Genomic DNA, 12,782 nt, shown 5'->3' with positions numbered 1-12,782 from the left:
GAGTTGTGAATGCCACACTGAACTTAGTATCTTGAAATCGTAGTGGTAATGTAATGAGGAAAAAAGCCTGAAATGTTTCAATGTCCAATACTTGGGATTGTAACATCTTCTGCCAAGAATAGGCTTCTGTCTATGTCTGCATAGGCTTGGAGTAGAAGTAGCATGTGATGCACTTGACTATTTCAATTTTTTTAGTAACAACAAGTAAAAGAACAATTTCTCATCTTCTTCCTGGGATGCCATTGTCTTCCATCTTTGTACTTAAGTGCATGTGCTGATGCCATGTTTGGGTTTTGTTTTGTAGGCCCCGTTATGAATGAGCTGACAAGACTGAATTTTTTTGATAAAAGCATAACAAGAGAGTTGCTGTTTCACAGTATTCACGATGCCGTCCTTGCTTGCCAAGTGAAAGATGGGTCTGCTGCACAGGCTGACTCCGACCTTTGAAGAGTGGCATTGAGCAGAATGGGAGCCAGATTTATGCTGATGGAGATTCTTTCTGAGTAGTTAATTTGCACAGTTTGAAGAGAGCCTGAGGCTGTTTGTATCTACGGGTATGGGGTGGTGCTTATTTTTTGTAGGAAAAGTAGATAAGGTAATGGAAGCCTTCATGCTCTTGAATTTTTTTCCTTCAATCAGGGTATAGCCTTCCAATAATACACAAGCACAAAATTATGCAAAAAAAGAAAATTCAGTGTATTCTGCTGCAATCATAATGTAGTGGACAAGGTGACATTCCTATTCCTGTTGAGAAAATGGGCACTTTAACTCACTGCAAGTGGGATCTTGCAGGAGGTAACTGTTCTGCAAGTGCAATACACTGTACCAGTGTCTTTAAATAACTTTCTTAGATTACTTTTAAAGCCTGATGTCAACATCTGCATACAACAGATTCATACAATTTATAATACTCTACCAGCTGAATTAATGAATTCATACTGATGGCATTTAGCTGCTGCTGTTTTTAAACCTGGATGGTAGAGTTATTTTTTTTTAAATACCTAACCTGTCTCAGCTATACCCAATTCTTCATTTCTGCTCTAAGTGAACTTCAAGTCAGAAACTCACTGTTTGATTATTACGTTATCAGTATGGTACTTTCACTGACAAAACTTGGTTAGGCTTTCTAGAAAAGAACACAGCTGATTTTAAGCTAAACTTAATTTAGCTTCAAAGTTTGAAGACAAAACTGGTTTAAGACAGGAATTAAGCCTATTTAAGTTAAGAACTGATGCCCTGTATGCAGTCTCTTAAGCTGGAATGAAAATTTAAGCAAGGTCTGAAGTCTCAATGGTCCAAAAAAAGAAAAAAAGGTACTTTTCTGTTGCCCATCTTCCTCCCAGTAGTGCTGCTTCTGCCACAGCTTTTAAGTGCTTTGAGTAATAGTGTTCAATACAACTCAAAAATGGTATATGTTTGGGTTTTTAAAAGAAACAGTAGCGTGGGGTTTCTTTTTCTGTTGTCAGCCTGGCCACTGCAGTACTGCCTCACTCCAGGTGTGAGGTGAAAACCGTGGAAATCATGCAAAAGAAATCTTCAATGCCCCTGTTTCCCTCACAACAGTCAGTGTGAAGCTCAGCAGAGGCAGGAACCTGAAAGTGTTTCTCTGTAGGTTATTTTGACCGCACAGGGGAAGGGGGGCATCAGTGACATTTTTTGCTCAGTACCCTCAAATCACAGGTCCTGTGCATAAGGAATTCAGACACCTTCCTCACCTCTGGTCACAGAATGCAATATTTTATTTCAGGCTCTGTTACATTTAGGGCTTGCTTCAGGTAAACTGTTTCCAGGGACCAGGGAAGTTGGGGAAGATACTTTACTTCCTCAGACTCCCCTGCCCATAAGGATGGGAAGCTTTCTGCATCAGAAATTGCTGCTTAGTTGGAGTTCAAAGGATGAAGTGCATGCATATGAAGACATTGTGTGTGCTTATTTAAACAACTTTTGGTAAATTTTATAATGTTAACTAGTTCAACAAGCCTTTGTATCTACTTACAGTATATTTTTCTACTTGTTGCAGCTTCAGTTTTTAACTCTCTAGTCTCTTGAGTTCACATTTAAATCCTGTCAACTTCCAAAATAAAGTGATGTCACTTGTCAAAATTTTCCACTTTGTCTTGGTGAGACTCTGTATGAGGGACAGGCTGAGAACCCCAGATACAAGTGTCTGATGCCAAGGGAGGGAACAAGAGAGGTTTCCACCTCCAGGCAGGTCTTCCCTGCTGTGCTGGTTCCTGCTCCTCACTCCTGTCACCCCCATGAAACCTCTCCATTTCAGGCCTCACAGGGACAACTAAAGCTGGATCTCCCACTGTGGTAGAAGCAGATGCACTTCCCAGGGAGCTGCTGAAATGCTGGACTGAAAACCTTTGCCCAAGAAAGTCCCACATCCCAGACCACGCAGAACAAGTGCTCCTGCAACCCCCCAGCAGTGCTGGTAACTCATCCCATAGAACAAAATTTTCAGCAGCTTTTGCTCATCTCTTCCTGTATTTTGCTGCCACTAGCTGAAGCACTGCTTCCCCCTGGCAGCCTGAGCCAGCCCCTAAAAAGGGAACCCACTTCTTCTTCCCTGCACCAATTAACAGACCACTATCTGAAATCCTATCTTAGGCTTGTCAGTGCCAGAATAAACAACCCCAGGTCCTTTGACCTTGTAACAGGGCTGCAGTTTCTCTGCAGGGACAGGGGAGCCTCGCGCCTGCTGCTGAAGCCCCACCACAGCAGATGGCACTGTATGGCCTAAATCTGGCTCAGTACCTCCTTATAAGCAGGGTCATGTTCCTTTCCCCTCCTTTTTTTGCAAGAGCACTCATGATAATTCAGAATACCTGGTAAGATCCAAACTCTTTCTCCATGCTTCACTTACCCTTCTCAAGTAAAAGCTACACTTGATTTCAACTGCTGCTCCTGGTAAATAGAGATGCTGCAGTGCTGCTATCTGAAAATGAGAAACATTCTGTCCCACCAATAAACTTGCATCCCTCCCTAAAATGGTCTTCCTGAAATGACAGCCAAGTATTGAGAAATGACAGCCAAGTATTGAATTTGCCCAAGTTTCCATATCAAAAGATACTGACACCAATCAGAACCCTAACCCAGCCCCTGGCTGCATGCCCTCCCTATTGCACACACTTCCTATTTCAAAAATAAAATAGAAGTGGCTTCATAATTTAAGCTTGATAAATTGACGGGTCTCATTTTGATACAACTGTCAATAAAACTCCCACTTCCTAGACAAAGCAGCTCCCAAAAGCATTTTTTTTCCCTCAGGTATTTCTTTAACCGCTTCCAGCTCTTCCCCTGAAGCTGCTTTAATGCAACACGGGAAAGAAAAGGAAAAGGAAGGCTGTTTTGTTTTTTTTTTTTTTTTTTCTTGAGCACACCCAGCTCTACAGGAACATGTCAGATGAATGAGGATTAACCTTTCAAGGCTGCCTGTGGCCAACAACTCCCAGCCACCGCTCAGCCACGGAGCACCAGGACCCTGTCATGGTTATCCTGTGTGCAGCAGTAGCATCTCAGACAAGTCATACAATGTATCAAAGTGCTCACTACCAGACTGATGTCAAACTTCACAGCAGGAGCAAGGAAAAGGAATTTTCCGTCCCTTAGCACTAAGAAATCACCTTCCTCCTCCTTGACCCATTTAATATTTTGTAAGACACAACAAAGAATCTCAGCAAAAGGGATAGAAAAACCACTGAAGATAAAAAAGCCAAGTTGTGATAGTACCAGAGCATTCACCAAGGGAGGGAAAAAATGTCCCTTCATGTTTTCCCTTAGCTGGGCAGTGACTCAGACCACCACAAGTGCCTGCCCATGGCAGCTCCTGTTTTCTTGGGACACACAAGCACTTGTCAGCACACCCAGAAACACTGGAGTCACTCAGGGGTCTTCTAGCACCTCTATGGCTCAGATTCAAGTTCTGGGGTGTAGATGGTGACCAGACATCTGAACTTGTGATGTCTGACATTGCCCAGGTATCTGATTTAAAATTATCTGTGGCTTAGGCCATGCTGCTGTAACTTCACTGAGATCTTTTCCCAACAGCAGCAACAATCCACAGGAGTAAAATACTCACAGTGAACACACACCTACTGTTTGAACACTCCATTTATTTCTAGCTTCCAAGAACAAAACACGAATCACTACACTTGGATTTCTGTTCCACAGAAAGTTTCGGGGGAACAGGAAGAATCTTCCCAGGTATTAGTTGTAGGTCATGTAGCGGGGGGTAGCGCTGAACTTCGCGTACGATTTGATGACTTTGTTCACTGCCTCCAGGAAGTCCTTCTCGGTGGCGATTTTCCGGCGCGCTCGGATAGCGAACATTCCTGCCTCCGTGCAGACACTGCGGATCTCAGCGCCTGGGAGAGACAGGGATAAACAACTCAGCACCGACTGCCAGGGGACACGGAGCACACACTGAACTAAGGAAAGAAATAAATACATTCAGCTTACCTGTGCTGTTGGGACACAGCCGAGCCAGCAGCTCAAATCTGATGTCCCTCTCCACACTCATCGAACGAGCGTGGATCTTGAAGATGTGAGTTCGCCCCTGAAGGAAAGGGAGGAGGACAGAGGTGTTCATGTCATGAAAGAGGTGATGAATCCAGCCTGCAGCTGTCTGCCTCCACAGCACAGGCAAATAGAAAATACATCTTGTATTTGCTGCCCAACTATGGTTTTCCCATGTCTGGACTGGAATGTCTAAGTGTCCATGACACTTAGTAACACTTACTTAAAGTAAGAAAATAACTTTAAAAAGGGCTTTCATTATAGAAGTACCTCAAAAAATCTCTCTCAGAAGAGCCAAACAAAACTAATTCCAGCTTCTGAACTAAACTGTGGATCTGGTTAAAGGATTTTTTTCTCTGTTGAGGCAGGAACATACAGTGATTACAGCTGCTTACCATGGCTTCTCGGCCAGGATGGAATCCATGCAGTGTGGAAAAACCTTTGGTACATCTTTAATCCCCCATACTTCCATGTAGTTTCACATAATTTAAGAGTGCTGCATTTGCTGATTCTCATAAACTTCCAGACAATGATGGCCTAATGTAAGAAATGCTCTGCTATCAGAACACATTTGGCAGTGAAATAAGAGTTCTCACCTCAAGATCAGGCAGGCTAAACTCTATCTTCCTGTCCAGCCTGCCAGGCCTCATCAGTGCTGGGTCCAGAGTGTCGGGTCTGTTTGTGGCCATCAGCACTTTGATGTTGCCCCGGGGGTCAAACCCATCCAGCTGGTTGATGAGCTCCAGCATGGTGCGCTGCACCTCGTTGTCACCCCCAGCTCCGTCATCAAAACGAGCACCTGGAGAGGAGATACACGAGTTTCACAGAGGGAGAGGCAGCTCCAAGCCATGGACACAGAGGTGTCACAGTGGCTGCAACACAGGACACCTGGGAAAATTATTTTAAAGTGCATACAAGTATTTGTGATGAGTTAAAAAGGTCCTGAGTACAAAAGGGCCTCTATCTCCCTACCTAACAACTGGCCAAGCTGCTGGAATTTACCCATGTAGTTTTGTTTGTTTTGCCCTTCCCTCAACCAAAATCATCCTTCTTCCCTATCTATGTAAGAACTGTTCTACTTCTAAAGGACTTTCCTTTTGAGAAAAAATAATAATGTTCAGGAAGTAACAAGGACATTGGGTGGAGTCCAGAAGCTGAAGGGGGTTTAAGTTAACAGTACTTTTTTGCAAACAAAATACAGAGGTTCTTCACTAAAGTTTGAATAATCTGGGTGTTCCAAATGTGCAAAAATGGCTTCCCATCTGCGCTATATAAACCACTTCCTGACAGCTTCCTGGACACAGGGTGTGCCGGGAGTAGTTTTGCTAACTCAGTATTTACAAGCACTTTTCTTGCAACGCATCAATCCAGATACAGAACTACAAGAAAACCTGGAAGCTCTCACATGAGATTAGAACTGTAGCTATTACAAACATACCTCCAATGGCATCAATCTCATCAAAGAATATAAGGCAAGCTTTTTTAGTTCTGGCCATTTCAAACAGTTCACGAACCATTCGAGCTCCCTGAAAGCAAAAAAAAAAAAAAAATTAAGATTTTGTTAGAGATTTTAGGCACATTAAAGGAAAACTATCAAAATCAAACTTTTCATGCTTCCAACTACTTCTAAGTTTCCAATGCAAAAACACTCTTTATTTGTTCATATATATAATGGGACAAATATAAAGCTTAAAGTAATTTATAAAGGAGAGAAAAATTACTGCTCTTAAACTGAGAAGTACAGATGAAGTAATTTACCTCAGGGCCAACTGAAAAATAAGTGGCAGAGTTGGGAGCAGAATCCTAATTCCGGAATCCTCCTGTACTGCAGACTGAACTCTGTACTGCAAAATCCCTCTCATAAGTGACAGCAAAGCTGAGGTCATGTCACCACTGCCTGACCTGCAGTGATTTGTCTGATAGCTCCTACCCCCTGCACCTGCAGCTTTCAAGTACATCCATCCCTCGCCCCCACTGTGGTGTCTGGTACCCACAAGGGAAATCTCCAAACCCCTCCACAGTCCATCAGGTAACTTGCTCTTACCTCTCCCACATATTTCTGCACCAGCTCAGATCCAATCACTCTGATGAAGCAGGCATCAGTCCTGTTAGCCACTGCACGGGCACAGAGGGTTTTGCCTGTGCCAGGTGGCCCAAACAAAAGCACTCCTTTGGGGGGCTCAATTCCAAGGTTCACAAATCTTTCAGGCTGTAAGAAAGGGAGCCAGAAGGCAAGGTTATGTACAAATTAAAGATTATGTGCATCAAAGCATATATGCAAATCAAGGAAATCATTAATGAAGAGCAATGTAAACAAGGCTGGGCTGGATTTCACTTGGTAAAACCTGACTTCTTTTCATTAAACTGTTCACACTCAGTAACATTGTCTTTTCTTGCTTTTTCAGATGCTCACAGATGATCAGAATACTTCCAAAATAACAGAAGCTTCAATCTGGAGGTTACTTACATGAAGCAGAGGGGTTTCAACCACCTCTCTCAGCTTTTCAATCTGCTCTTTACAGCCACCAACATCACTGTAAGTGACATCAGGTTTTTCTTCTACCTGCACAAAAAAGAGGTGAGTGAGCAGTTACCAGCCTGCTGCTGCAAATCTCTACGGGCTTTCAACAGCCCACCACAAAATCCAGCGAAAGGAATCACAATTCCAAGATAAAGCCACGTCAAAGTAAGTAAAAGCAACTCTCACTTGCATCATGGTGACTGTGGGATCAATCTTTGGAGGCAAGGGGATATGGATTTGGTACTTGTTTCTGTCCACCCTGGTGATGAAGCATAAAGACTATTATTTTAACACTGGTTAAGTAAAGTGTTATGTTGAAACAACTCTGTAAATGAGAAGCTGAATTCTTGAACTGTTCTTTTCTCTGGCATCAAGACAGCCCAGCCCTGAAAGCTAATAGTCAGGTGGGCTAGATACTGGAATTCTTTCTGCAGAAAATGTTAAAGGTTTCCAAAACTATTAATTCCAAAGTATTTTGAAAATTAAATTTCAAAATATCCCACAGAGCAAACAGGCAAAATATTGACTCTTAAAGTAACAGGTTTTACGTCCTCAGTGAACATTTCCCGGCTGCTTTGAGTTAACCTCAAAGTGCCAAAGAAAGAGCCTACACAGGCTCCCTGAAAGCTGGGGCTACCAGGGCCTGAACTGAAAGGTTTCTGTCCATTAACACATGGGTTTTGCCAATTTTTGTCAAAATAACATCAAAACAAGATTCCAGCAGAGCATGCAGGTGAGTTTCTGTCATCCAAAAGACAGTAGTGGTGTAATTTCAACCACTGCAAAAACTAGAAATGAAGGCTTGTTGACCTGTCCAACTACAACATGAGATAACTCAGAGAAAGCTTCAGTCTGTAAGAAGACTCACAAGAACAGAGAGATTTTGCATACCCAACTCTCATGCCTTCTTCTATGTCAGTAGGTGCCACCTGGTCACTGAGATCCACCACGAACTTGGCAAATTGCTTGACATTGATAATGTACTTGGGATCCTCAGAGTCTGCATTGATAATCTTTGTGCACCTAACACACAAACACAATTGCACCTGACAAACTGCACACAAACTGTTTGCTAAGCATAAGCATCAACAGTCACATTTTCCAAATACACCAGAATACCTGTTGTACTTGTGATTACACTGTTACAGCACCAACAACTGCAGAAATAAGTACAAGTAGGAAATACATCACACATAATCACAGTTCCTTTATGATTCAGTGGTAAAAAGCACTTTCAATATGCACAACATGGACTTTGTGTTTTAAAAGAAGTCCACACGTAAGCTATAAATCAGATTTTTAACACTATGGAGCTCTGCTGGAAGGGTAAGAGTGCTCCTACCTTGCAACTTGCAATGGTTGCTCACTTTGGAGAGTTTGTTTATCTGCAGCCAGATCCCAAAGGGCAGGAGGAGCCAAGCCGGTGTCGGATTCCTTGATTCCTGCATGCAGCACAAACAAGCTGAGGAGGAAACAGCTAACTGGGATGTCAGCCATCCTTCCCACACCAAAACCTTTGAGATAACCCTGCAGGAAGCTTTTTGAGAGACCTCCAAAACAACACACACACGTATCTTTGATGGATTTCCTAAAAAACAAGTTTCCTAAGGAAAGAGCCTACATGACTGTGCCAGCTGAACATTCAAATCCCAGCCTGGCCACCCTCCCAGGCAATTTTGCAGTGTGGGGATGATTACAGCAGGACAGAGCATTGATAGTGGATATCTACATTTCACTAAAGGAGTGAAACTCTCGAGTGTTTTCACTGAGCTCCAGTGCAAAGTATCAGAAATGAAGGGATTCACACAGATGAAAAACCCCATAAATCTTCCAAAACATGCCTATAACAAGTACCATCTCCATTATGTATTTAAAAGAATCAAGATTATTTTACAAGAGAAATTTTGGTCTTCTTGGCAGAACTGAGAGCCACTGCAGGATTAGCAACTGAGCAAAAAAAGGTACATCAGTGAAAGAAAAATTAGGAAACAGATTAACTGTTATTGTTATCCGTACTTCATTATCTGGTGTCAGAAAGGGGCATTTGTTTCATGCCACCATTTTATATAAAAAATAAAGTTTTGATTGAAAATGTGTTAAAGTACAAAATTACAAAATCGGATGTACAGATTAGCCCTGCCCAGTTGAAAAAAAAAAATCATCCTAACAAGCAAAAATCTCACGCTACCAAATAAAGAACTGTATTCTTTTGAGAAAAATAACAACTAAAAAACAATGCAGAAGTTGTCCAAAATCAGCTTCTTACAACACTTGTTTTGGTATCTGTGGCTCCTCTGTTGAAAGCTTTCTATGACAAAAACATACCAGTGAGCTCATTGATTTTCTTAAGCAGTTGTTGAATATCATCTTCTACTTGCTTGATCTGCCTTGAGTACGTGCTCTGGCCCTGGAAAAGGAGTATCATGTGGGTTTCATAAGTCAAATTATCTCATGTTTAGGAAAAAATGACAAGAGCTGCTGCCCATCAAGATGTTCAACAGACTGTCTTGGTACAACAGCCAACCATTGATGACGGCCAAAAAAGACAGACTTCACTTCCAGTAACAATATTTCTGCTTAAAAAAGTGAAGAGCAGCCACACACAACTGACCATCTGGGAAGGTGGAAATTTTCCACGTTTTTAAACTTGAATAATTTGTTTTTCTTTTAAACCTGTTCAGCCTTACTTTTTCAAGCTCTTTCTCCTATAGTTTAAAAAAGTCTTAGTAAAATCATATATACAGAGAATTTGGAATATTCTTTCTGAAAACCATCTGTACAAGTGCTTTAACTGCCTCACCTAACCTTTCCATCATCCACAGAGGACAGCAGAAGGACCAGGAACCAAATCAGAATTCTTGCTTGTGATAAAATACTTTTTTTGATCTAGATCTGCCTAACATAGGCAGATTCAGACCTGGATTAGTTGTACAATATCTCCTTTGTAGACCACTGACAACAAAAAAAGAAGCTGCAGTGGGTACCAGCTGTGTTTCAGAGCTTTGTAAAGGAGTCTTGGTGTCAACAAAATTCAGACTTCTGTCAAACATACTTAAGCTGCAAGTTCCATCTTTCAAGACCTGTACTTCCCAGTGCAAAGGGTAGATTGGCATTTTAAGCCTTATTGTCTGTGAAAAGTGCCTCCCAACATTATGTTCTTTTAACATGATAGCTAAAAACAAGTCAATTTGGTGGCAGGAGGGGGGGTCTTAAAATAATTTTTTGTATAAACCAAGAAAACTGGCCAGTGAAAAAGCCCTAGTCAAGCCTTGGCTGTTAGACCCCCATGGCAATCAACGATGAGATACAAAACAAAAACAGAGAAACAAACACTTAATTACTTCCAAGTTAACAAACCCAGGATTATTTTTAGTGTTGCAGGCTGCATCTCATTGCAAGGTGAAAAGGGAGGGAAGATTTTGGCAGGAGAGAAAAGCACTAGGAGAAGCAGAGTTACTCTCTGCCTGCTAAGTGGACACCCCTCCACTCCTGCACTGTACTCCCCACAGGAACTGCTTTGTGTCTTTAGCACTCCCACATGTGTGCGTTACTTACGTATGTTTTCAGCAAGGCAATATCTCCTTCATCAAGAGCTGAAACAAGACAGGAGAGACTTAGCTTCCAGGTCTGAAAACAAAGCCAGCAGTATTAATTCTGTTTCTAAAAGATCAAAACATGTATTTTGGAGAGATTCTTTTGAGTTTCCACTTTTCACTGTAACAAAGTGGAACAAAAGAGCATCAGATATGCAAGAAAAATGAAACAGGGTCTCCAGCTACTCTCTTCAGTCCAGAAACCTGCATCACTCAGTGCTCATAGCAAGCAAGCCACTTCAACTCTGCTTCACTCAGAGTAGTTTCCCAGCCTATGACTGCTCAAGAATGGCATGGAAAATATCACAACTTCATATTTTTAACTTTTTGTTTCTAGATGTTCAAGACAGCATCAATGAAAAAATGTCACCACTTCCCACTAGCAATGTCTCTGCAGAGAGGTGGCTCCAGTGACCCCTCTCCATTAACTAAGAAAAATACACCTCTGCTAGTGTCACTCTGCCACACCACTCCCACATCACTTGCCATTTAACAGACTTTCAACAGCCCCTCTCCCTTCCCATCCCTGTTTGCTCTCTTGTCTAATTCCACTCTTTTTAAGACAGATGGAGCCCAAACCACACAGTATTGGTGATCTGGGAGCAGCACGTGTTCTGCAGGATTATGAAGACCTTCTGTGTTGATCTGTACTTCTTTCCTGACAATTTGTACCACCCCATCGATTGTTTTTTATAGCTACTGAACACTCCGTTGCTATAATTTAGAAATCTTTCTTGAATGGGAATAGTTCAAAGTCGATCACTGATTACATTTTGCACTGCTTGTGCTTCCAGATGCTTTATTAAATATTTACTAATACGAAATAAAAAGCCACAGTAAGTTAAAACATGAGGGACAACCGGCAACTTTCACACTGTGCCGGCACCAATTCCCCGGAATTGCGAATGACAGCGGCAGCACTCGGGCAGCTCTGCAGCGCTGCCCCCGGCAAAAGAAAGAAATTATCACGGAATCGGGGCTGGAAGAGACTTCCATGATCATCCAGTCCAACCATCAACCCAGCCCTGTGACCCCGGAACCTCATCACCCACATCACCCAGATCCAGACACCTCTTGAACTCCTCCAGGGATGGTGACTCCCCCTCCCTGGGCAACCTACTGCAATGTCTGACCACCCGAACTGCGAAAATTTTGTTTCTAATACCTAATGTGAGTCTCCCCTTCTCACCTTCAGGCCATTTCCTCGATTTCTCTCACTGCGGGCACGGCAGAGGAGACCGGCCCTCACCTCACCACAGCCTCCTTCCAGGAGCCGTAGCATCATTGTACCACGTTTTGTTGGACACTTCAAGTACAGAAATAAGTACTAAAGCACAAAAGGCTTTTTTTTTTTTCCTCTCGCGATGAGGAAATTCGACATTTTAGGAACCTTTTGTAAGAGAACAAGACTTCAAAGGCGGATGGTCCATTCCTCCCCTGAGGATCTCGCCGCTCCCCCGGCCCAGCCGCACGCGGTGCTCGCTCCGCACCCCGCGGGCCGGGCCGGGTCGGGGCAGCCCCGCGGGCCGGGCCGGGCCCGCTGCCGCTCGGCACTGCCCGGCTCGGCCCTCGCAGCCGGCTCTGCGAGGGGCCCGGCCGGCCCCGCTTCCATCCCGGCCAGCGGCGGCACGGCCCGGGCCCGGGCTCCGGGCCGGGATGGGGGACACTGCCGGGGCGGCGGCCGCAGCGCCAAAGCGCACACGAGAGACATCTTGAGTCCTTTTTAGTCCCTTTCCCCCGCCGTCCCTCCAGCCCCGCCGCTCCTGGCACCGACATGGCCGCGGGCGGCGCCGCCCCACTCCCGCCCCGGGCGCTGCTCGGAGACCGTCCTCGCCGCCGGCCCTCACCGCGGATGGGTTTGTCCTCCTTCTCCTCCTCCTTGGTTTTCCTCTGGTCGGCTCCCAGGTAATCCGGCATCGCGCCCGCCCGCCTTACGCAGCACCGCGCCGCTTCCGCCCGGAACACAAACCAGGGTGCACCGCGGCCCGCGCGCAGGCAACTCCTTCCCCCCGGCGCCGCGGCCGCCTCCGAGAGTTCCGCGCGGCGCCGCCGGTTCATCCCGCGGCCCAGGGCGGCGCCGCCGGTGCCGCCCCGCGGGAGCCGCTCCGGCCGCCGGGGGGGCGGTGCAGGGGCGGCGGGGACGCGGC

General features: G+C 44.5%; 2 protein-coding genes across 4 annotated transcripts in view; one reads left to right on the top strand and one right to left on the bottom strand.

Moving 5' to 3' along the window:
• The window catches only part of SLC26A5 (solute carrier family 26 member 5), a 32,728-nt gene extending 30,625 nt beyond the window's left edge, over nt 1–2,103 (top strand). For all 3 annotated transcript variants that reach the window (XM_068189621.1, XM_068189620.1, XM_068189622.1), the window contains one exon: nt 305–2,103. In XM_068189621.1, coding sequence (XP_068045722.1) covers nt 305–447 — 143 coding nt within the window. In that variant the 3' untranslated portion in view covers nt 448–2,103. The remainder of the gene's footprint in view (nt 1–304) is intronic.
• Nucleotides 2,104–4,103: 2,000 nt separating this feature from the next.
• Nucleotides 4,104–12,640, bottom strand: PSMC2 (proteasome 26S subunit, ATPase 2). Its single transcript, XM_068189629.1, has 12 exons — nt 12,483–12,640; nt 10,598–10,635; nt 9,368–9,449; nt 8,385–8,484; nt 7,934–8,065; nt 7,229–7,301; nt 6,989–7,084; nt 6,566–6,730; nt 5,960–6,047; nt 5,118–5,320; nt 4,465–4,561; nt 4,104–4,370 (listed from the first exon to the last, which is right to left on the bottom strand). Exons 1-12 carry the CDS (start codon nt 12,550–12,552, stop codon nt 4,213–4,215), a joined length of 1,302 nt encoding a protein of 433 aa, XP_068045730.1. The 5' UTR covers nt 12,553–12,640; the 3' UTR covers nt 4,104–4,212.
• Nucleotides 12,641–12,782: the final 142 nt, after the last annotated feature.

Source organism: Anomalospiza imberbis, chromosome 5 (assembly GCF_031753505.1).
Source record: "Anomalospiza imberbis isolate Cuckoo-Finch-1a 21T00152 chromosome 5, ASM3175350v1, whole genome shotgun sequence".
Classification (NCBI taxonomy): domain Eukaryota; kingdom Metazoa; phylum Chordata; class Aves; order Passeriformes; family Viduidae; genus Anomalospiza; species Anomalospiza imberbis.
This window is presented reverse-complemented; position numbering and strand designations above follow the sequence as displayed.